Source organism: Plasmodium vinckei (genome assembly GCF_900681995.1).
Source record: "Plasmodium vinckei vinckei genome assembly, chromosome: PVVCY_13".
NCBI classification, from domain to species: Eukaryota; Apicomplexa; class Aconoidasida; order Haemosporida; family Plasmodiidae; genus Plasmodium; species Plasmodium vinckei.
The window spans coordinates 1,120,391-1,146,183 of NC_051305.1; the positions used below are offsets into that span (position 1 = coordinate 1,120,391).

The 25,793-nt window shown below is 22.4% G+C and overlaps 6 protein-coding genes across 6 annotated transcripts; 4 read left to right on the forward strand and 2 right to left on the reverse strand.

Annotated features, from left to right (window-relative positions):
• Window positions 1-152: 152 nt before the first annotated feature.
• Window positions 153-2,738, forward strand: PVVCY_1303010 (conserved Plasmodium protein, unknown function; the record flags this gene model as incomplete). Its single annotated transcript, XM_008623976.1, has 2 exons — window positions 153-2,104; window positions 2,312-2,738. The coding sequence occupies 2 exons, from the start codon at window positions 153-155 to the stop codon at window positions 2,736-2,738; spliced, it is 2,379 nt and encodes a 792-aa protein (XP_008622198.1).
• Window positions 2,739-2,775: 37 nt separating this feature from the next.
• Window positions 2,776-4,017, reverse strand: PVVCY_1303020 (zinc finger protein, putative; the record flags this gene model as incomplete). Its single annotated transcript, XM_008623977.1, has 5 exons — window positions 2,776-2,811; window positions 2,924-3,048; window positions 3,159-3,218; window positions 3,371-3,463; window positions 3,957-4,017. The coding sequence occupies 5 exons, from the start codon at window positions 4,015-4,017 to the stop codon at window positions 2,776-2,778; spliced, it is 375 nt and encodes a 124-aa protein (XP_008622199.1).
• Window positions 4,018-4,772: 755 nt separating this feature from the next.
• On the forward strand, window positions 4,773-14,080 carry PVVCY_1303030 (conserved Plasmodium protein, unknown function; the record flags this gene model as incomplete). The annotated part of the gene is made up of 5 exons (XM_008623978.1): window positions 4,773-13,133; window positions 13,301-13,396; window positions 13,514-13,621; window positions 13,715-13,789; window positions 13,931-14,080. 5 exons carry the CDS (start codon window positions 4,773-4,775, stop codon window positions 14,078-14,080), a joined length of 8,790 nt encoding a protein of 2,929 aa, XP_008622200.1.
• A 1,413-nt stretch (window positions 14,081-15,493) lies between these two features.
• PVVCY_1303040 (serine/threonine protein phosphatase UIS2, putative) lies at window positions 15,494-19,333 on the forward strand (the record flags this gene model as incomplete). Its single annotated transcript, XM_008623979.1, has 1 exon — window positions 15,494-19,333. One exon carries the CDS (start codon window positions 15,494-15,496, stop codon window positions 19,331-19,333), a length of 3,840 nt encoding a protein of 1,279 aa, XP_008622201.1.
• Window positions 19,334-20,715: 1,382 nt separating this feature from the next.
• On the reverse strand, window positions 20,716-21,864 carry PVVCY_1303050 (ATP synthase (C/AC39) subunit, putative; the record flags this gene model as incomplete). The annotated part of the gene is made up of 1 exon (XM_008623980.1): window positions 20,716-21,864. One exon carries the CDS (start codon window positions 21,862-21,864, stop codon window positions 20,716-20,718), a length of 1,149 nt encoding a protein of 382 aa, XP_008622202.1.
• A 2,422-nt stretch (window positions 21,865-24,286) lies between these two features.
• On the forward strand, window positions 24,287-25,037 carry PVVCY_1303060 (conserved Plasmodium protein, unknown function; the record flags this gene model as incomplete). The annotated part of the gene is made up of 4 exons (XM_008623981.1): window positions 24,287-24,349; window positions 24,438-24,521; window positions 24,696-24,798; window positions 24,919-25,037. 4 exons carry the CDS (start codon window positions 24,287-24,289, stop codon window positions 25,035-25,037), a joined length of 369 nt encoding a protein of 122 aa, XP_008622203.1.
• Between the last annotated feature and the right edge of the window lie 756 nt (window positions 25,038-25,793).

Sequence of the window (25,793 nt, forward strand, 5' to 3'; positions counted from 1 at the left end):
TTTATGTTTATTTGGATTTTTGGCATACTTTAATAATAATTTTTCCCATACTTTCCCTTAAAATTGAGAAAAAATAAGGGTTTATATAAATTATGTGTTTATAGAGAAAAAAAAGACCATTCACAAAAAATAAAAATACATATATAATTAAAATGAAAAAGAGGATTGTAAACAGCCAAATTAATGATGAAAAGAAAAAGACCAATTTAAAAAATATAGGGGAGAAAAATGAGAAGGGTAAAATAAAAATAAAAAAAAAAAATATACCAAAAATTAAGATTGAAAATGAAGCTAAAGTTGAAGATATTGAAAAAAAAAACGATTTATTAGACAACATCAGAATAAACACATATAATGAGTATGATGATAAATTAATAAATAAAATAGGTTCTTATATGGAAAAGACAAAAGAAGGAATAGAAAATAATTTGTTTAAAAAATATTATTCTCTAAATAAAAACGTTCCGCTTTTTTATATTGATATAAATATATACAGATGTGTATATGATAGTTTTTTTACTAAATGTATACACAATAAAGAATTAAATGATACACAAAATGTTGTGAATTGCGATAGGAAATCGACGTATTTTTACAATATCCTAAACAGCAAATCTATAAACGTTATTTACCATTTTTTTAAGGAATTTTTTAAAGAATATGAATTAGCAAGTTTTCAAAATTGTTGTGAAATGTTTCAAATGACATATTTATATTTTTTTATTCTGTTTACGGATTATTATACAATAAGCCCCAACGTACGAATGTATTGTCTAGAAAATTTTAAAATCCTTTTTATTCTGAAAAATTACCTCTTTAAAAAATATATAAAATATACTAATAAAATGCTATTAAAAAAATATATCTTATTAAATAAATTGGAAAATAATATAATAAAAAACGACTTTTTTACAATTGAAAATAGTATAATAACTGAAGTATTAAATTCAAATGATAAAATACAATTTGAAACTGCAACAATATATGTGATTCCTTCGAAAAAACCATATAACATGCATTTTGTAAGTTTACTCATAAAAAATAAATCTTATGAATATATTAATAATCATATTTTAATAGATTTATTTAAAATTAATATATTTACTAATCAATCATCTTTGCCAAACTCATCTTTGGATGTGCCCACTAAAAATACAGAAAAGGTAGAAAATTGTGTTGATGAAAATAATAATACACATTTTCCTCAGGTTAATACTATTAACTTACTACCTATAGATGAAATGAATAATTTATTTTCTTATGTATTTGAAATTGAAATACCTTCTTATATTTATAATGATCATTATATGGAAGTTTTTTATGTTCAAGTGAACCAAAATGTGAAACAGTTGAATTTATCTGTTCCAGAAAAGTTTTTGCATTTAAATAAAAAAGACGAGGTGAATGGAATTGATTTTATTGATAGTGTGAACAGCACAATTAACGATGGCGATCAACTTGAAAATAAAACAAATAATTGTATAGAAGATGAACAAAATGATAAAAATCAATGTGATACCTTAAATTCCCATGATAAAATAAATTTAGTTAAAATAGAAAGTGAACAAGTTTCAATAAATAATAAAACATATTTAAAAATTTATAACAACAAAGTTGGTAGCTATTATTTAAGCTTAAATAGTATAAGTAACTTCCCTTATGTCAAATGGGAAATTACATACATTCAAAATACTGTAATTATAAAAATACAAAGCAAAATTGCTAATGAATTTATTTTTCACATAAATAATGAAGGTATAATATTACAAGATAATGGAATAGATGTGTTAAATGACATATTTAATCAGTCATTAGATGTGTATACATTATTATTTTTAATGAAAAAAAGAGGAATAAATTTTTTGGTCACTGATGTAGAAATTAGCAAAATGAAAAAAAAATATGGTTATAATTTTAATTTTGATAATACAGAAGAAAGTATAATTAATGATATCCTATTATGTTTTAAATTTATTAACTTCTATTCATCTAATTTAAAAACTGTCGAATCCAAAACTACTATCAATATAAAAGGAAATACGAACTTTCCTAATAACCCGTTTACAGATTTGATATTTATGGAATATGAATCGTGCTTTTGCAGGTAAAAATATTTAAAATGGTGAAAATGTGCATGCTACTCACGTAAACATATGTACAAGCATATATAATACCTCATAGATTCTTATAATAGGAGGAGTTGCATGTCGAATGATATATTTTAAAATATTGTGTTAAGTGACAATAATGTTATTAGTGTTACTATTTCAACATGCCCTAATTTAACTTAATTTATTTCTTTTTTAAATAGGATTTCCAAAATGGAAAATGAGGAATGCGAAAAAAGACATGGAAAAAATATATCCAAACATAAATCTATTTTGTTTTGTCTATTTGAATTATGTGAATTAATGTTATTAAATAATAATAATAATAATAAAAAAGAAAAAAAAGCATTGAATGAATTTAGCAAACAAGAAAATGATGAAGAAGATACTAAACACCATATAATGATGTTTCAGCATTTTTTGACAAAAATATTGAAACATAATAATATTGAAAAAATTAATAAAGTGGTGAAAGAAAATATTAACTTAAAAAACATTTCTTTACAAAGTGATCACTATGATCAATTTTCGGAAATTGAATATATCGACTTCCTACAATTAGACCAAACAATTTATTATTTGAATTTATTTTTGAAGTTTACAAAAATAATTTCATTCACAGATATTTGAGGAAAGGTCATGCCTCCATACCATTAATGTAATTAAATTAGAAAGTAATTTCAGCAGCTCGTAATGCATCCTTCTGAAAAACCAAACAATGAAAAGGAAAATACCGGAATATATAAATATTGCAATATTATGCATGTCGATCAAATAAGTGGCAATGCGTGATAAATATGCATATAAAGCCTTACGTAAGTATATGGCGTTTCCTTAGTCATGAGTTTTACTCGTCTTCGATGTTTCTTCGTTTTTTCGTGTTGTTTCATTGCATCATCATTTATGAAATAAATGTCACAAGCATAGCATTTAAATTGTCCTATTAAAATGTTATTAATAAGTTTAAATTATTTGAATACATACCATAAAGATGAATAATATATACTAAATAGTTATATGTAAACTTATGTTTCGGATAGTTAAACATACCACATCCTTTTTTATCTACATCATACGGAAGAACAGGTTTACCATGGTAATCATTATACACTGTAAATATAAATTATTAAATAGGGGGAAATTAAAATAAATACAGCGGTTTATCGTATGCACATCATAGAAGTATAATATATCAAAACAATATAAAAATTCGGTCTTAATTTCATAGCATAATGCTAAATGTGCAAAATGGTTTTTGTTACCTTCGTCAAAATCTCGTTTCCTTTTTCTAATTTTTAAAATTTTACTATTTATGGTATTACGAGGTTTTTTTTTCTTTCTTGTTGACAGTGCCACTAGAAAAAATATAGAAAAAAATAAAAAAATGGAAAATAAATAAATAAATATCCCAAAAAATACTAGCGTATGGTAATTATATGAAATAATTGTGAATTAAAAGATATACTTTTTAATATAAACCCGCCGTTATGTTTATTCTTATGTTATTGTGATCGTTTTCAATTTAATAGTTTTTTGTCAGTAGGGAAATGCTATATTTATATAAAAAAATTATAATATACTTTTTTAACTAATATTTCAATTTTGTGGTTATATTTTTTTGTATAAAAAATTATACAAAATATGTTCGTGAATAAAAAAATATTATATATTACAAAATACATATAATGAAAGGCATACATTTAAATATTGCCCTTTGAAGTATGCAATTAACTAATATATTGTGTTTAAAAAATATTACGCCAAGCATTATTCGTGATTTTTTACTTTATTCTTTTTTATTTTATTTTTTCCGCTGTTTTGGGATTTTTACATTTTTATATAATTTACCTTTTGTGATATATTTACAAAATGTAAAAAAAGTATAAGTAAAATTTGAAAATTCATTCATATTTATCTAATGATAAATTTTATTTATTTTTATTCTTTAATTATCAAAGAATAAAATATATGTTTTTTGTATACGTTTTTTTTAGTATATTTTGAAATTAATTATTATATATATGTTTTACTTTATTTTAATTTTTTTTGAGTAATTATAAACAACGTTATATATTAACATATTAGACCTGTGATAATAATACTATGCATATACCTTAGCACACTGTATACATTTTAGGCCTATTAAATATGTAAGCATACTCTTTAATATATTGGAAATAAATAGATTGAAAACTTCTTTTAAAGTTATTAGTATAACAAAAATAAAATTATTATGGAATAAAATATTTAAGAGTTTAATAAGCACATTCCAAAGTGTACAAAATTTTGTGTTTAATTTGTTTTTTTGTTACTACCATTTGTATTTATATAAAAATATGAGCAGAAAATATAGAACACATATATATAACTAACGTGGATATATGCGTCCTTAATTGGTTTATATTTGCATAAACTTATCCGAGTCGTGTTGATTATTTTATCACAACATATATACATGTTGGATAAAATGATAAGCATTAATATGAATTAATTTAAAGGGTAAAATAACTCATTAATATATCGTTAACAAATCCTTATTATAGTATTTTTGAAGGCTAAAGTGCAGTATTAGCTATATTTTGAATACACGACAATAATACAAAACACATGATCATATATAATATGTACAAAAACACCAAATAATGACAGTAATAATAAATAAAAATGATGAATAATTATTCTAAGCATAATGATGATAAAAAAAATGAAACCGACATGGATTGGAATTATAGTGTTAAAAAGGATGATAGCGGATCACATATTTTAAGTAATGGATATGAAAATATATATGATTCTTCGTCATCCGATGACGAAGAAAATCTAAATAATAAATCAAAAGCAGATTTAACAGAATATTATTTATATAATGAAATTAACAATCACAAATACAACAATAACATTTATGATTTCTATCTGAATAAATTTAATAATAATATCAAGGACGAAAATAAAAGGAATGAATCACATAACAGTGCTTATAAGAAAAACTCAAGTTCTATTAAAAACAAGGATTTAAATAAAGGTAAAAGTGATAGCCTTAAGAAATCAAATAATTCAAATAAGGAATTTTATAAAAACCAAATAGAAAAAACTCATAGCATAGAAAAGAAATACAGCAGCAATTATTCAGCGTGTAACAGTAAAGATAAACAATCAGATTTTAAAAATAAAGGCATAAACAATACTGAGATAGTGAATGAAGAACATAATAAAGATGTTTGTGATTTACCCAGTGAATTAGTGTCAAATAATTATACTAACAAAGAGGATATAAATACTATAGCAAAAGGTTATAATATTAATAATAAAAAATATAGTGATCATGATACAAAAAATGGAGTTAATATATATTTAAACACTCTTATAAATAAATTCGATTATACAATTTCTTGTAATATGTATAAGAAGACAAGTGCAACGCATATATATAGAAAAAGAATTATAATGTTAAAAAAAAAGTTTTTAATTATAAACAAATTTAAGCAAAATATCAATAATATTTACAAAGTTGTAAATCGAGATATATATGATATATCTCATTCAAGAATTAGTGATATATATAAAAGCTCAAATAACATATATAAATTTACTATTTATGCAAAAAGAATATGTATAGATAATATAAGTTCTAGCTCAGATAATAGTAACTTTTTTTCGACAAAAAAAAAAAACGCTAAAAAAAAAAGCAAAGATTATTATAAAATATCAAATGATGGATTTCACTTTAACAATGAGGAAATTAGATTAGCAAATCATAACCTGAGTTTAATTACTGAATTTATTAATTTGATGAAAATAATTTCTATATATGGGTCTATAAAAAAATATGTGAAAATATTATTTTTTAAAAATGCACAAAATGGTTTTTTAAGAAATTATGGATTATATTATTCTTCGCCAATGTATTTTAAATTCTTAAAAAAATATTATAATTCAATGATGCAGAATGCCTATAACTATATATATATAAATATATTAAAGATAAAGAATATAGAGCAAATAAAATATAGTTACATATACACAATAATAGATGTGAACGATTTTTTGTATTATTATAAATATGAATACAATAAAGATATGTTTATACCTCTTTTCGCCGATCAGCACAACAAAATTGTGTTTCATTTTTATACCGACCTTGATATATATTTAGGGTATTTTATATTATATAGCTATGAAATTGAGAAACACATTTATTTTGATTTATATCTAAACAATGGCAAAAGGGATACCGAATTATATAATTCACACATGAGTTCGGGCGATTATAAAAATTATCAAAAAAAAAAAAATAATAATATATACAAAAATAGTTATAATGATTCGTTCCTTGGTTCTACAAGTTCAAATGCGATAGAAAATTTGGAATTTCCTCTAGATAATAATAAAGCTGATTCAAAATTATTAAATGAAGATTCATTATTGAACCAAAAAAATATAATTTTTGATAAGAATTATTTCTTTGTAAAAAAATTAACAAATGACCAAAAAAAAAATGCACCAAAGAATAATAAATATGCAGATGATTCTACGGATGATAATGTATATGTACATATATTTATATATAAAAGTAAAAACAGATTCGAATATTTATTACCACAAGAAAATGGCGGAAACATGCTGGGTGATAATGAAAATTTGTCTATGCCAAATAATAATCTAAATAATAATTACCAGCTAATTAGTTTGTTTTTAAATAATGTGAGAAGAACAATGCAAATCAAAAATAGATTCAATCAATTTTTAAATAAATTAAATGATATTTTTGAATTTAGAAGTTTTCCAGTTTCTATTATTTCATTAATATATATTTTTTTATGTTCCTATTTTAAAAATTATATACACATTATATTATTATTAACAATCATATTTTTAATTTCGATAAATAATGAAAAAAATTATGATACGTATAGATACCTATTATATCAATATCCTATATTATATTTATTTTTCCCTCATAATTTATTGTGCAAAATATCAAATAAATCAGATCTTTATCATTTGCATACATTTGTCCATATGTTTATATTGAATAAATTTCCAGTATTTTTTCAATATCTTTATAAATATCACAGATGCAAATGCCTATATTTCTTTGCATATACTCCTACATATTTTGGTAAGTATTATAATAGTTATTTTTTTCCAAATGATGATAATAATGGGATAAATAAGAACCATATATCTCTAGATAGAATAGTCAAAAGAAAATATTATGGTAAAAAATTTGTTCATAAGCATTCTGACAAAAAATCCAATAGCCCAAATAAAATTGAATATTTAGAATCTCATATATTTAGAAAAAAGGAAACTTATGAAAATTCCAAACATAGAATATTTGACACAATGATCAAGGGAAGTAATCATATTGACTACAAAAACAATATCGATAGTAATTATATAAATAATTATCCTGAATTGAAGGATATAAACAAAAATGATGCAGATAATCATGGTAGTAGATATTATAGTATTCCAAAGAAAGAGAGTCACACAAGGGAACATACTAGAAGAGACAATAATGGTAACTCTAAGGGAGTTAGGGGCCATTCTATACTCCTTTATGATAGATGTCCAAAAAACGATCAATATAATAATAATCAGAAGTATGATGTATTAAATTCTTTAAGCAACAAACATATGAATGATAATCAGCTAGTTAACGTTCCGAGAGATAAAAATGTTAAAGCTGATGGTATAGATAGAGAAAAAGGAGAAAATGCAAAATGTAAAAAGGAGGAAAAGGTAAATGATAATATATTGAACAACTTACGAAAATATTTCATAGGCAAAAAAGATAAAAAAATCAATAATACAAAGAAAAAAAGTGGAAATAATTTAGAAAATGAGAAATATTCAAATGATATGACTTATTTAAAAAACAATTATAATTATTTAGAAGGGTTTAATAATAACATAGATACGGATAACAAATATAATACAAAATTTTACAATAAAATGCTAAGAAATAGAAAAATACACAATCTGATTAGTAATAATAAAAACCAGTTAATGGAGTATTATGATTTAGGAGAATATAATAAAAATTTGTCAAATAAACATACAGACAATTATTTAAATAATACAAATGAAAATTTATATTCAAATAATGTTAAAGATAAATTATATCACCATGGATGCCCATTTGATGAATATATAAAAAATAGAGAAAATCATATTTTAAGGGGCAATGACACTCAAGGGAATTTTATTCCATCTAATATATCTGAAGCATATAATGGATTAAATGCTAAGGAACAAGAATCATATATACACAGAAATACTTTTCTTGTTTCAAAATATGACGACGACAGAGAAGATACTGAAAGTTATAACAGTGATGAAAATGATTACAACAATGACACATACGATAGTAGTTATAATTTTGATTTACAAAAATCATCAGATTGTTTTAATGTGAATGACGCTATGTTGGCAGATTTAGAAGTAAAAATTATGAACAATATGAGAAATAATTATTATCAGTCTAACAATGAAAATAATACAAAAGAACAAAATGATGATAAATATGCATCGCATGAGTTATCGAGTAAAAATAATACTAATAATAACTTCTATTTTGAAATAAATAATGAAAAATATTCGATTGATTTACTTGTATATGAAAAAAGTTATTTTCAATATTATAAGCCCTGCAAAAGTTACATTAAAAACAGTAATACCAATAACATTGAACAAAGTTATAAAGAGTGTAAAAATGGTAGAATTAGTTCGAATGCAATTTCACCTAATTTTGATTATTTTGAAAGTAGTCATAATGAGTATAATATAAATAGAAACAAAAGAAATAGCACAAATACAAGAAATGGACATAATGACTATAATTATGATAGCAAAGATAACGTAAATTTCTTATTTGATGATAAACACATAGATCAAAAAAGTAAAATAAAAAACACAGATGTCCCAGATAAAAAAAAAAATATAAATAAAATTTCCGATTATTATATAAATATAAGTACTAATGATTCGTTATATAACATTGTTGAATATTTTCCTAAATATTTTTACAATACTATCAAAAAATTATATATCAACATGATATTAATTTACATTTACGCCCATTGTTTGTTCATAATTACTGTGCATGGTGGGCTAAATAATGATTTTCCTTTATATATATATTTTTTAAATAAAATGAAAAAAAAAGAAAAAAATACGGTAAAACAAAAAGAAAAGTCCAATAATTCAGTTAATGTTAAAGAAGAAAATCCAAAAATTACACCAAATAAAAAAACTGAGGAGAAAAATTATACTTCAAATTTCTTATTCAGACCAAAACGAATATTTAAAAGATGGAAACAGCAAAAAAAACATATTAAAATTGATTTAAATCAAAATTTATTAAAGGATTCAAATGAAGCAAAGGATATCAAAGCATTGGAGAACAATATAGATCCGCTAAACAGTAATCAAAAAACACATGAGACTGAACAAATATTATGCAATGAATCAAATGAAATTGAAAAACATAAAAAAAATAACGAAAAAAACGTGAATAAAAATGAAACCACCGAACACAACAATGATGGATCAAAAACTCCAAAAAATTCATCAGATATGAAACTTAACACTCCTCAAAAAAATGTCAGTGATAGCAAAACAGGAACAATAGATAATTCCAGTCAAAATTTAGAACAAAATAAACAAGCTAATATCTGTATTACATTTAATAATGACGATAAATCCCATGTTCACCGTTCTCCTGAAAAAATAAATAGTAATAATAATAGTTATAATTGTAATGATAAAAATAATAACAAGCTTGATAGTACTTTGAATGATACGATGAGGGATACTCAAGATAATAATAGTAAGAACGATAGCAATGATGCCAATAAAAATATAAGCGATGGAAACATAATAAATCAAAGAAATAATGCTGATATAACTGATCTTAATAAATATGATAATAATAAGAAGAAGAAAAAAAAAACAAATTATGAAAAATTAATGGGTAATTCTTCAAAAATATTAAAAAAAATTGAGGCATTTCATGAAAATTCTCATTTAAAAGATAACCATAAATCTGGAATGAATAATCAATATGAAAAAAACGTGGATTTATTAAATGATAAAATAAAAAATCCTCAAGATCAAAAAGAAAGTACCCTTAATGATTTTTCCAATAATAGTTATATTGATAATGATGATAAAGAAAAAATTCATGATACTACAGATACTTTAAATGACAATCCAAATGATGTGAATAATGAGAATGATGATAATAAGGAAAATAAAAATACAATTATGAACATTTTTGGAAAATTAAAAGATATAAAAGAAGGAAAAATTACCCAAATAAAAAATATTTATAAATCAGAAATGCAAAAACGAAAAAATGAAAAAACTAGTGGTATAAAAAGTGGTTTTGATATAATTAAAAATAAAATTAACAATAAAATTGCTAAGAATAATATAAACAATGATAGTAATTGCTCGAAAAATGAAAAAACAAATAATTCTCAATCAAATATTGAAGATGAAGAATCTTATAATACTTTAAATGACAATTATCTTGACGATAATTTATCGATCAGTTTATGTTCTGATAACGAATTTTTACAAATAAGTAATTATAAAAAGGATACACCCAAAGAAAAAAAAAATAATAATACTGATGATAAGAAAAATACTATCAATAATACTTCTATTTATATGAATACAAAATATGAAGTTCAAAAGAGAACCAACATTGGAGGAATATTAGACATAGATTTACATTTTAATAATAACAAAAATTCTCGAAATAGGCACCTGCGAGATGTTACTAATAATATACATAGATTGATAATTTATGGAAGTGGTGAAAATAAAATTGATTATAAAAATGAGAACAATATTACCCTTAATAAAATGCGTAGTATATCATTAAATATAAAAAAAAATTCAATAGAAAAAAAAGTAATGCAATTGGAAGAAAAAATAACGAGTAGAGGGCTCAGAAAAAAGAGTTGTGAAATATCAATGAAAATAAGCAGGAACATTACGCATAGAAGAAATGATATAGCTAAAGAATTTAGTAAAAATAAAATACAAAATAACAAATCAGTGGATTATATTAAAAAAATATCTTCAATAAATTATAATAGTAATGTCGATAATGTAGAAAATGATACTCTTTCACTAAGTTATAGCAAAGAATTATTAGGTTTAAAGATGAAAGGACATAAAAATCATTCCCATTTTAGTTACAAATGTAAGCATTTGTATGCTATAAATGCAAATATTTCATATAAAATTTTAAAGGGTTTACAAAAAGATGATTATGGACTTAAAAATATTCATGAAAAGGGGCATTTTAGTGAATATGATATGGCAGCAATTTCTAAAAGTGGTGGTAAAAATGATTTAGATTATATAGACAATATGAAAAATTATTTAAAAAATGTAAATAAGGAAGATATCAAAATGAAGTATAGTAATGATTTGAATTTTTTAAAAAATGATAAGAATATTCAATATAATAGTATGCTTTACAAATCTATAAGTATAGAAAAGAGTGACGATGAAAATAAAAACCCCGAGAACGATAAATTAAATGATGCCGAATATAAAACGAATTTGTTAAAAAAAAAAGGGAATAATCTCTTTGATAATATGAAAAAGCATTTTAAAAGATTTAAAAATAAAACCTATTTAAAAGATAAAAAAAAAGAAAAGTTAACACCCAAACAACCTATGTTATCATATGATATATATAAAGATGAAAAAGACAAAATAGATACTTATGATACAATTGCATTAAATATAAATAATACACAAACCGAAAAATCTGAAAAAATTCCTGAAAATCCAGAATTTTTAAAATCAATCTTTCAAAAGAATCATGAGAGCTTTCACAACTCCTTAGAACAATCTCTTTATAGTAATAATGTTTTTAAAAATAAAATTAGAATGGATTTAAAAAACGAGCTTCAAACATTGGATGATTATTTTAAAAATATAAAAAATAAATTTAAGTTATTAAGTAATTCTAACATAGCTTATGAAATGCTTAGTAGTATAACCAAAAATGAGCAACAAAAAATTTACTCAAACAAAATATATAAACGAAATTTATCAAATTTGGAATTAGTACATAATAACAATTGGAATAATTTAAATTCAAGAGAATTATTAAAATGTTTTACACAAAGAAATGAGTTATTTTATCAAAATTGGAAACTTAAATATCTTAGCAATACAATTAGCGCTTTAAACCTTAGTACTATCGAGAATAATATAGAATATTTAAATTCTTTAAAAAATTTTTATAATTATAGAAGTCTTAGCTATTATAAAGACCGCAATTCGCATAGCAAATTTAGTAAGGGAAATACCTTAAATAAAAGGAACAGAGAGTCCCATTTTTTTACGAAAAAAATAAATAAATTCAATAAATTTTTATTGAATAAAAGAGATTATTATAATTCAATAGAAAAAAGTAGTATACGACATAAGCTTCTTTATGGCGTTTTAATATTTATAATTAATTACTTTTTGTTCTTTACAATTTTATATTTTTATATTCATGATATATATAATCTGTTTAAAATATCAAAATACATGTATTTAAAAGCAAAAAAATATGATAAGAAAAAAAATAAAGATTTCAATAGCATTGTCAAAATAATATATCAGAAAAACATATTTTCTTCGAATGCCAATTCATTGTATACAAATAAACATAAAAACATATATATGAAGAAAAATATTTTTGCACAAATATTTGTTCAAAATAAAAAGGAAAATATTAAAATGAATCAAAAATATGACCAAGAATATAGTGAAGAAGAGGGCGATTTTTCATCAGATAACGGACATATGAAAAAAAACGAATTTAAAAATAACTTCCTACCAAATAGGAATTATGAGGAAAACAAAGATAAAAAAAATATTCTCGCGGTCTACAAGCATGCCAAAACAAACCTAAAAATATTTATGCACAAGCATATGATACTCAATCTTTATTTTGAAAAATTTTTGAATCTATTCAATCACAAAAATTTTAATTTGACAAAGGTAAGACTAAAAAATACACTCAACGAGAGATATATAGAGACATGCATAATATATCTTTTTATACAGATTATTTCCATATATACTTATATTTATTGTTATTCATATAATTCTCAATAAGACACCCTTATTTATTCATCTATTTGATTTACTTCCTTTTTATGGAATAGGTTGTCATATCTCTTTTGGCCTATATTTCAATTTTATTACTTCCAATAAAATTTCACCACTTGATTATACTCAAATTGTTGCATATGTATTATAAGGTAAGAATAATCATAATATCTATACGGTTCATATAAAATATTAATATTTTAAGATACAACCAATTGCATATATATATGATTACACATTGCATAATGCATTGTTTGATAATTTTTCAGGGATACTTGAGACGATACTACAAAAATGTTATCATAAATAGTATATTGGAAAACATTAGAAATGCTAAAATTAATTTGAAATTATACAAACCTATTTGCTCCTTAAATGTAATTTATAGAACAAACAAATTATATATATATCTGTGCATATATATATGTAGATAGAGTTATAATCAAAATTTTTAATTTATTCTTTCGTAGGATGACGAATATTGCATGTTAATTGAAGAGATCAATAAAGGGTGTAACATGTCTTTAAATATATCACAGTTTAAGGTAATTTTATTTTTTATTAAAAAATAAATATTAATTAATAAATGGATATATACACACATAAATATGCAAATATATTTACATGATAAAACATATAAATAGTAATTTAAAAAATTTTTTATTGTCCAACTATATTTTTTGCAGGATATTTACGATGAATACGACTTAGCAAATGTGATTATACAAAATTTAAAAGAATTTGTGGAATCAAAAAAAATAATAAGCCATGAATGGAACATTAATTTATTGAATCATTCACCACATGATAATATAAGCACCATTAACCCTCGATAGTTTTCCTTATAAAAATTTATTTTATTCTTAAAATTTGTAAATATATAATATTTTTGTTTATTTTTTAAATACTTATATGCAATTTGTTATATATTTTTTTATATTTTCCTTTATATATATATTCTATATATTTTACTTTTTTTTTGGCGGTTTGTTTGAATTTTATTTACATAATATTGTTATAAATTTGTTATTAAAGGCGAAATGCTATTATTCAGACTTTCAACCAAATTAATTCCCTTTAAAAAATAATAAATAAAGTTATTATTATATTTTTTGGAAAGTTAAAAAATATTTATATACATAATACAAAGATGCTGAAATTTTTTCCAATTTTTTCCATTTACTTATATTTTTTCCCAATTTTATTAATATGTGAACTTTAATAGAACAAGTAAATGATTTGAAATTTCATATATTAAAAACTTGCGACGAATTTACAGAAGTGCTTTTACAATGTTTTACTAATATTATATAAAATAATATAGATGTATATGTGTAAAAAATTACACATTGATAAAGTAATATAATTTACCATTTTGTTATTATATTATAGATCATAAATATGTATAATTTAATAAAAGGTAATAATAATATTGCTATATTTAATTTATGAAATTTTATAATTTCAAAATTAATGTAATTTACATAATGTTAATTTTTACAAATATATTTGAATTATAGAATTTGAATTGTAGAAATTGAATTACAAAATTTGATTAATATTTTTTTGGAAATTTAATAAAATTGCAATTTTTTGTGTTTATATGTGAGCAATCATCTAATGTTGCATGTCAATGAAACATATAATTTTTAACATTATTTAATGATGTTGTTATTATATATAAAAAATTATATTACAATGTTTAAAAAAATTATTGTGTAATCGATTTTGCATTTAAACCACTATTAAAAATATTGAGGTGTATATTATCCTTAACAAACTTTTAAAAATAGTGTTTTGCTTTTAGTTTTGCATGTTACATGCACCAAAAAGAAGTTCCATATATATTAATATAATAATTTAAGTTACCACAAAAATGGTTTATCATAAATGAGATTAAACATATGATTTGTATGTTTTTGAAGATTTAATCATTTATATTTTTTTGCATTAATACGTTGTAAACTATTAATTTCCATACTTTTTTAAACGGTGCGCGTTTTACAAAATTATAGACTTATTTATCCCTATAAAATAATTAGTTAAATTACATAATTTTATTTAAAATTTCGAACTTGCTATAATTTTAAGTTTTACATATAAAAGGAGGGGGAAACGCGTGCATGGGGGTATACTACTCTACATAAAAAATAATATAAATATTTTTCTACATTTAATCTATTAAAAAGGATTGCTAAAAATATATTATACCTTTTTTATTTTATATTATTTAATTAAATGGAACGGCAATGAATATCTCAAATTTTTTTTTAATATTCCTCCCCCTTGTACTATTTAAGTATTCTGCAAATAATGAATTAATTAATTATAATGTGATTTTAAAATATGATGTAAAAGATTTATTTAACAGAGTAATGCAGGAACAAAATGAAGATATTGAAGATGATAGTGATGAAGATGATGAATATCCCAACTATTTAAAAAGACGAGGAACCAATGAATTTGATAAAGTGAAATATAAATATGGAGATTATGTGCGTTTCTCCATTTTTAAGAGTAAAAATATATATACACACCTTTTTAATGAGCTATTAGTATTTTTAGGCTCTCAATATGGTACAGAAGAAGAAATAGTGGTTCATGTAAAATTAATCGATATATTATCTTTATTGTTTACCCATTATCGGGACAATTTAAGTAAATTTAGTCACATATTAAATAGTTTTCAAGATAGAAGCAAATTAATGAATTCAGTGGAAGGTGAATTTATGAATGAGTTTATAAATGAAAGAGATAATTATATCTATGAAATTAAAAAGGCATACAATAGTAGCGACAATAAAGATGGCGAATGGATCGAAACCGTTGTAAATAAAAAAAATATGTTATATGATAAATTTTTAAAAGAATGGAAAAACGATGGATCTCGCTTTTACAGCATTCATAACAAAAAAAAAGCGTATATACCAAAAAAAGTTTTTCAAAATAAACAAAATTATATTCCCGATTTTGAAAATATGGAACATGTAGATTTAGTATGTAAGCCAATAAGTGATTCAGATACTGATGAAAATGATACTAAAGAGCTAAACACAAATGACCAAAATGAAAATTCGGATAGTTCTAATAAAACAGACGAAAGTAATGTATGCAAATCCGAAAGTAAATATGCTAAAAAAACGAAAAGTAATAAACAAATTAAAAAAGGAAAACCTGGAGTTATCTATAAAATGAGAAATGATTTTTTTTTAAGTGATGCTTCATTAAATGTAATATCTTTAATTAGTTTCATAACATCAAATGAAGATAATAAAGTTGTTAAAAAATTGTATACTGGTTTAAAAAAATTAGGAATAACAACATTTGATAATCTTGTTAGATATACAAATATTATAGGTATATTTTTTTCTTATGATATTTTTGATGAGTTGTATTTACAAATTAAATTAGTTAAAGAATATTTTGGGCTTGTCAATAAAAACGAAGATGAGCTTTCTATTGTTTCAAAAGCACAAAATTTGTCTAAAATAAAAGTATATGGAAAATATAATATGACTGATGATGAAATGTTTGTCCCACCAAATTGCTTAAGTGCTTATTGCAAATTAAGGTCCGTATGGATGCAAAATCGAGATTTTAATTTTGAAATTGAAAAAGATGATTCGAATTCTATAAATTTTATGATGTTAGGAGATATTGGCCGTGGGATTAAAAAAGAAAATACCTATGATGAAGAACAAATGTTAAAATTGATAGGTTTTAATGAGCTAAAAAGTACTTCTAATGCTATGAAAGATTGGCATAAAACAAACAATGCTGATTTTGTAATTAACTTAGGAGATAATGTGCCAGATTTAGAAGAATTGGATTATTTAAAAAATTTTGAATGGCATAAAATAATTAGGGATTTATTTACTTTTAAAAAAAAAAGTGAAGATGAACCAGAAGATGATTCATATTTATATCCAGATACTAATGATAGTATGTATGAACTTTCTAAAGAGATAGAAAAACAAATGAATAATACAAATCCAGAGAAAACAAATAAACAAGATAATGCATCTACTACTCCATTGAATAATGGTACTGGCAAAAATGAAAACAATAGCAATTCTGAAAATAATAACGGCTTTAGCGAACACATTAATGATAATACAAAAAATCATAATATTAATAAAAATAAAACTACTAAAAAAGAAGGAGAAAATGATTCAATACCGTTTTTCTCTATATTTGGAGAAAAGGATTATTTTTATTTTCCTAGTGAGCAAATACAAGAACATTACACAAAAAGAATTCCAGGTTATTTTTTCCCAAATAATTATTATCGTATTAACTATGATTTTGTATATAATAATAAAGAGAAAAATGGAGTTCAAGAGAAATTTAGAGCATCTTTTATTTTTATTGATACATGGTCATTAATGATTGGATTTCCTATTATAAGAAATTATCGATCTTTCCGTGAGCAATATAATTGGATAAATAAAGTTTTGTTAGAAAGTGCTAAAGAAAGTGATTGGATTTTTGTGGTTGGTCATCATCCATTTATTTCTAGTGGTAGAAGATCAGATAATTATTCATTTGAAGAACTTTCATTTCATAATATCCTAAGAAACTTTTTTTTCTATTATAATATAGATGGATATTTTAGTTCCCATGATAATTTAATGGAATATATAAAATTTGGACCTCTTGATTTATTTATTAATGGTTCATCCTCTAGAGTATTGTTTGATAAATCTACTATGATGGGTAGAGGATATTTTGGAAAAATGATTGGGTCAATTTATCCTGTTGCTTGCTATTTATTGACCACAATACACTCTGACTTAAGGCCTAAAGGTTGTGATATTAGTAAATATTCAAAATGGTCAAATAAATTTGATATTGGATTTAGTACTCACAAATTAAGCAAAGATGAGTTTGTAACTGAGTTTATAAATTCTCGAACAGGAAATCCAGTTAGCCACAAAATAGTTATAAAAAATAAAAAACATAAAAGAAGACATTTTTATGATTTAGATGGATATGTAGAAAATGGAATTAAACAATTCGAAAAACAAATCCACGAATTTAGTTCTAATCATCCTAATTTTATTAAATATAAAATTGACGAATTTAAAGAAAATGATAAAAAACTTAATATAATTATGAACAATTTAAAAAGTCAAAAAGAAAAAGATGCTTTTAAAAGCCTTATGTTTTTAAATAATTTAATTTTTGGTATTTCAAATCATCTTTCTAATATTTCATTCGAGCAATTAAAATTAATGTGCTACCTTGCCAATAAGTATCATACACTTTTTAATAAAAAACTTATCACCTTTTTAGTAGAAGAATTAAAAAACGCAATACAAAACATGGGCGAAAATGCAGTAAATAAGATAATTAATAAAAATGAAAATGTTCAGCCAAATGATCAAAAATCGGAAGGAATGCAAATTACGGCATTGATAGAAACATTAGGATATAAACCAGACGAATTCTTGGAAAAATATGATGCAATGACACAAGAAGAAAAAGATGCATTGAAAGAAAAGCTTGGAAATGATGTATCACTCGATGATTACATAAACAGGGTAAAAATGTATAGTCATAAAAAAAAATTAAGTGCAGAAGAATTACAAGAATTTGAAGAAAATGGAGAAAATATTCAAATTGCAGAAGCCCCAGATGAATCAAAAGAAGATGGTAATACAGACAGTCAAACTGGGGACAACATCGATCAGGAAAATAAAGACAAAATAGATGATATTATAAATGCACCGAAGGAAGTGCATAAAAATAATAAAGCATTAGTAGAAAAGGAGAAGAATTTAAATGAACATGAATATTCCTTACTATTGTTAAGTTCTCTTAAAAGTTATGATGAAATGAAATATTCCTTAAATATTTTGTCAAAAAAAGAAATTATTAAAGCTGATGCTCATCCATATGGTTTATATTATATAGAAAAACATAAAACATTTTTTCAAGTATCCTTAGAATTGTGTCCCGACATTAAAAGAATAATAGCAAACTTAGGACAAGTCGGAACGAAACTAGCTTTCTACGATTATATTAATAATTTGTATAATAAGATAATGGATTTGAAAAATTCCCTTGATAAAATTGCTATATTTTAAGCATTCCCAATATATATATTATTGAATTTTTTTACGTTAAAATATTTTAATTTGACTTATATTCGACATTTTATATTATTATGGTTATTATTATCATAATTACACTGATTATTCCATTTTTTTAAATTGTTTACCCACTTTATTTTTATTAAAGTGCCATAACTATGACGACGATTCATTTTATTGTACATTTTTTTGTATTTTAATTTGTTAATTTATATATTTTATATCGTTTATGTCTTTTAATTCAATTTAGAATAATCATATTTATATATATATTTCTTGTAAATTCATTAGTTTTTTTTATAACATTTTTTTGTTGGAATATTCGTAATGTATTTACATTTCGATATTTATCTGTTTAATTTTTGTTCATTTTTCAAACTTTTTTTAATATGTATTTTGAATACAAAGTTTTGTAAATTATTTAAACAACTTCAATTGATATAAAAAAGATAATAAATTCTTTAATCATGCCGCAATCACGCGGTTTATTCCAGAAGAGTTAGACATAAACTGCTCATAACATTTACCTTTGTTTTTATTTATATTGATTTTTACATTATCATGTTTTGATTATTAAGTTTAAATCAATATGTGAAAATATGAAGGGAATTTATGGTTATATATTAATTGCGAGGAAATTGCAAAATAAATATTCTATTCTATATATTTATTTACTTGCGCATAGCCATATATATGCCCCATTTAAGACATATAAACGTGACAATTCATTGTATATACTATGGTTTCATGCTAAGAATTTACAAGGTTGCAAAAACATAACTTTTTATGAAGTTTTGTTCTGAGTTAATTTTATATACACAAACTACACGGCAAAAACATAAAAAAATAATTCGAAATTAAAAAAACATTTAATATATATACACATCTTATATTTGTGTGTAGATGCTATATTTAGATACATATAAAATAAAGCAGCATGTGTATGATGAAAATCCATAGTATACGTATGAAAATATAACAAACCCCAAAAATAAATAAATATAAAATAAGATAAAATATTAATGGATTAATTCCAAGGAATATAAAGATATATTATAAATATCTTTATGCATTATATCAATCATAATAAATAAATATGCAAACGTATAATGGCCTTTAAATTAATACTAAAAAGAATGGGAGAAAAAAAGTTAATGAACAAAATTTATAACAAAAATTTAGATAATGATATATTGTGTAAATATAAGCATATATAGGCATAAATGTATTATATATGCAAATACCCATACACTGTAATAGCGTATCCCTTCTTGTTCATATTTACAAATATTTATGAAATAATTTTTTGAGTATTAAATTTACGGATTTAGCAGTTTTACAACTACTTATATATATTCATCATTAATTTCATATTTCTATATATGTGGCTCGAATATAGGAATGATGCTGTCAATGCAATCTTTTCTATTCATTAAAATCATATCTGAGATCCAAATGATATTTCTAATTTCTTGTTCTTTTAATTTTACCCATGCATAAAATATTCCAAAATGGCAATGTTGATCAAAAGCAGTTTCACATAATTTGACAAGTTTCACATACAACAAATCTTCTAAAGATTTTATTTTATGATCGACAAATTTCTTTTCAATAGCATTCTCATTTTTAATATAGAATTGTTTGCATTCTTCATATAAGTTATAATATACAGGATAATTTTCTAAAGCGGCTTGAACAGTTTCATTATTCCAGCATTTTCTAATTTTATCTGTTCCTTCAGGATATAAATACCCAAAACATGGAAACATATCATTTCTATCTTTTTGTAATTCAAGACTTAAACTCGAATTTATTGTGTTTAATGTAACAGACAACACTCTAAAATCTGCTACACTTTTTAAAATATGTCCCATAACTTCTTCTGTTTTACCTCCTAATTTTTTAATAAAATCATAAAAATCTTCTAACCATGCCTTTTTTAATGTATTCCTTAAAATTTCAATATCCATTTCATTAAGTATTGTTGACATATTGTTTTTTTCATTTGACGAATTGGCTGATATATATTTATCAAAATAGCTACCTATGGGTGTATCAATCAATAAAATTTTTAAAACATCATCATGAGAGTTTTGAACATCCATCGAAGTGATAGCTTTCATTTGTGGAAAAGATCCCAATGGGTCAACACGTGACAATAACTCTTCAGGAGGTTTTTTATTTAATGTCCCTTGTATTAAACTTATAACATTATCTATCATTTTTTCTTTTGCAATATAATCTAGGAATGTTCTTAACGGCTCTTCAGCTTGGGCTCTTATATAATTAAACTCATGTGCCATTTTTTCTTTACATTTTTGTGCTATAGTTGTAACAGCAATTGGGGAAGGCTCATCCATCATAAATGATCCATAATCTGTGTCTTCTAAAACCGATTTAAAATCATCAAGAGTATCAACTTCGGTTAATTTCTTATATTCATCTGGGGTTAAAAAACTACCACGCAACCCTCTTAAAAAAGCTTCCAAGTATCCATTTTTTGAATTATAAAAACATAATTCCATCTTTAATATCTTCTTAAACCCAATATTATAAAACAAATAAAAATTGCATATATAGTTGTATATGCTTATTTAAATAAATATATATTTCTTAATAATATTTTTATATAACAAAGTTTCAATTTTTATTTTCAAAAGGTATGTGGTCGGTTGATATTGTTACATATATAATTATGATATTATATGCAAAGCAAATATATTATATAAATATTATAGCCAAATGTAGATACATATCAGCGTAAGGGCATCATGAGCACTTATTTACATTCTTATATTTTTTTTTTGCTTTACTAAATTATAAATATTTGGTTTTTGTAAATTGAGTTACAAAATATTATTTTGAATGTATAAGTTTCCAGGCTTTTGTACATAAAAATATATATCCTTGTTCAAAAATGTTGCATTATATGGTATTTGTATGTTATATTTATTTCTAGTAAAATTCTTAAAAATATATTAAAATTCGTGTTAACATAAAAATTTCCCCTAAACATATAAATATGATAACTTTTTTATATATTTGAAAGTTTTTTTTTACTTTCGTGTGCAAATATATATAAAGAAATGACTTCCTTTTCTCTTCTTTTAAAATTTAAGAAAATCAAATTTGACGCCTTTTAATTATATATTTTTGAAGAATAGATTAATTAACCTTAAACCTTATTTTCAAACATATATTGCATAAAATATATTTATTTATATATTTCATAAAAATGCAAATTGTAAATAAAAAATATTATTATACGATTACCATTTTTTTTTTGGGGAAGTAAAATAATATACGCGTAAAGAAAAAAATGAATATAATTTTTTTTATTCAATTTTTATTATTTATTAATTTCAACTTGAATTATATAATTTTCAATAACGTTTGAAAGAATAAATAATATTCCCTTATAAATACATATGTTATAACAGTTGATATATTTTTATATTTGTTTAACGATATTAAATTAAATATTTTATTTTTTGCTAAATAAAAATCAAAAATTATAAATGTTTCTCGTGGGTCTTTTATCGCCATTTTTATACGGCATACATTTAAATATAAAAATAAATAGTATATATTATATACATGTAATGCTTTATGTATAATTATCAAATAACATTCCCCTTATGAAATTTAGAATAATGAAACATGTAATATAGTGAACCGTGTGATTTTACATGTAAGTTTTTGTTTTATAACCTCGAATTTTAATGTAATTTTCCTTAACTTTTTAAGGTATCTGCTTTTGAATGATGTAATGACAAATAATATTTTGGGAAATTTAATTAATCACGAACACATAAAACTTATAAAATATGTTGATATATTTAATATAATTATTTATTTTTACACATTAAAGAAAATTATAATTCTCTTATTTTAATTTGTTAGAAGCGCCGGTTTACTATTATGTGTAATTGATATATGGTGTTATTAGTAAAATCATATTTAATTATATTGCAATGGTTTGAAAATATATATATATATATGGGAATATACTAAAAATTGCTAAGAGAAATATTTGATTAAAATTGTTTTATTAATCAACATATAAGATCATATAGAAAATATAGCATGCTTTGTTGTAAGCAGCGCATTTGTTTTACATAAGATCTTACAAAAGTTATTACCCTTATTTTTTTTATTAAAATTTTATAATTTGTCGGTGGTTGGTATTTCCCCTTTTATTTTATTTATTTATTTTCGTGGGATTAATCTTAGCTTTATTGAATTATTATATATATATATATATATATATATATATCTTTTTTAAAATGATATATACAAATAAGATTCAGGTGTGTGTATTATATACTAGGGTTTGTTTGTCCTTTTTTGTAGGTTTTTTTTAAATCCTAAATGCATTGAACAGTTTCATTGTTTTTACCAAAAACCATTTTATGATATGCATATGAAATGCCATTATATATATTTTAATTAATTTAGACGTTTCATTCTTCTTTAATATAATTTTTAACACTATAATATTTAATAAGCACGTATAAAAATGTATGATGTGCAAGACAAAAATTCCGCATTTCCATCTAAAAAAAGTAAATCAAATTTAATAATAAAATATGTTATTTCAACAAACATATGTAAATTTTCATTTTTTTGGATAAAGCATTTATATATATTATTAATATTATTACTATTTTCTATTTTTTTTAATAATATAAAAATTTATACGGATTAATAAAAAAAATACAAATAACTTCGACAATATAAATATATTAATAAGTAAATGTCTTATAAAATTATATCTATCGGATTCGTTTAAACTAAAAATAAAGAACATGAATGGTACCTCATATTAAAATAAAGGGCTAGTTGCGATCTGTTATTTATCTTAATATATGTGAATGTGTTAAATAATGTATATACATAAATATATATCTGTATAAACAGGCTTAAAATTATATCTATTTATACTTTATGTCTGAATTTTTAGAGGATTTAGAATATATTAAAAATAAAAAATTAAATGAAATATTTGAGGTAAATAAAAAAATTAAAAAACTAAATAGGTGTCTTTAATTCCTTTAGTATATATTAAAAATTTCCAAATTTTTGTTAATGAAAAAAGAGATTATTAGGCTGCATTTATTTCAAAAAACCCCAAAATGTTGTAGAGGCAATAATCCAAGAGGTGGACAAATTAGAAAAGGAAGTAATACAATAATGATTAAAAAAAGGGGACAAGATACTACATATTAGCAACATATATATCCATACATTTTTTTTGTAAATTTCGTGTGTTCATATGATTATATTTATGCGAATATATCGATGCACCAAATAAGTCACACATTTCCATGCGATAATTTTTTTTTAAATTGTATAGAAACCTGTAAAAAATGTTTTTGATAGTGAAGACATAAAATCAATGTACAACTTTTTAAATGTAGAAAACAACAAATATATGACTAAAGAGAAATGCATTTTAGGTTTGGGATAATTTATATTATAAAAAATTATTATTCACATATACATTCATTATTGTTTCAAAAATTTTCTCCCATTTTCTCTCTTTCTTATTGTTTTTCCTTTTTTATAACAATTTAAAGGTTTAAGTCAATTTGTATTGACCACTAAACAAAAAGAGCATATCGAAAAAACAGAAATAGAAGACAATGTCAATTTCAAAATGTTCACATCTTATGTGTTAGATAAAAATTTGATATAGACTATATAAAATCTATGCATATACATAGAATATCATTAAAATACTCATATATTAATATTTATATTTTTATAAGTTTTTTATTTTTGTATTATTTTTGTTTTAGTGAAAATATTATTAATATGTAGAGAAAAAAACATAAAATTGTAGCTTTATAGAAAACACAAAACAAAGCTTATTAATTACCAAAAGATACACTTTTTGCTTCGAGTAATTTAAATAAAAAATCAGAAAAAATAATACACCCCCAAAATATATGGTTTATAATTATAATACAAATAATTAACCATATCATCACAATCCATCTCATTCTTTATTTTTCAATTATTATCAAATAATCAAGAACTTATCCATAATCAGAAATAAAGATTTTACATAATTAAAAAAACGAAAAACAAAATACAAATTAATATCCAATTTTCGAAGGTACTATTATATGCCCGATTTAATATTCAGTAAAAATATAATACTAATAGAGAACAAAATTGGTGGTCTAAAGAAATGATTTGTACACACATGAATGTGCTTATATTATATATTTTTAATTAACATTATTTTACGTTAAATTGTAATGCTTTTTTTAATTGTAAATAAAAATAATAATATATTATATCATAGACAGATAAATTATATAGTAAAAAAAAATATAATTTAATAAATGATAAATTTAAAAAAGTCTGAAAAAAACTAATTTTAACAGATAAAAACATAAATAATAAAATGTAAAAGAACAAACAAAATAATTAAATAAAATCAATA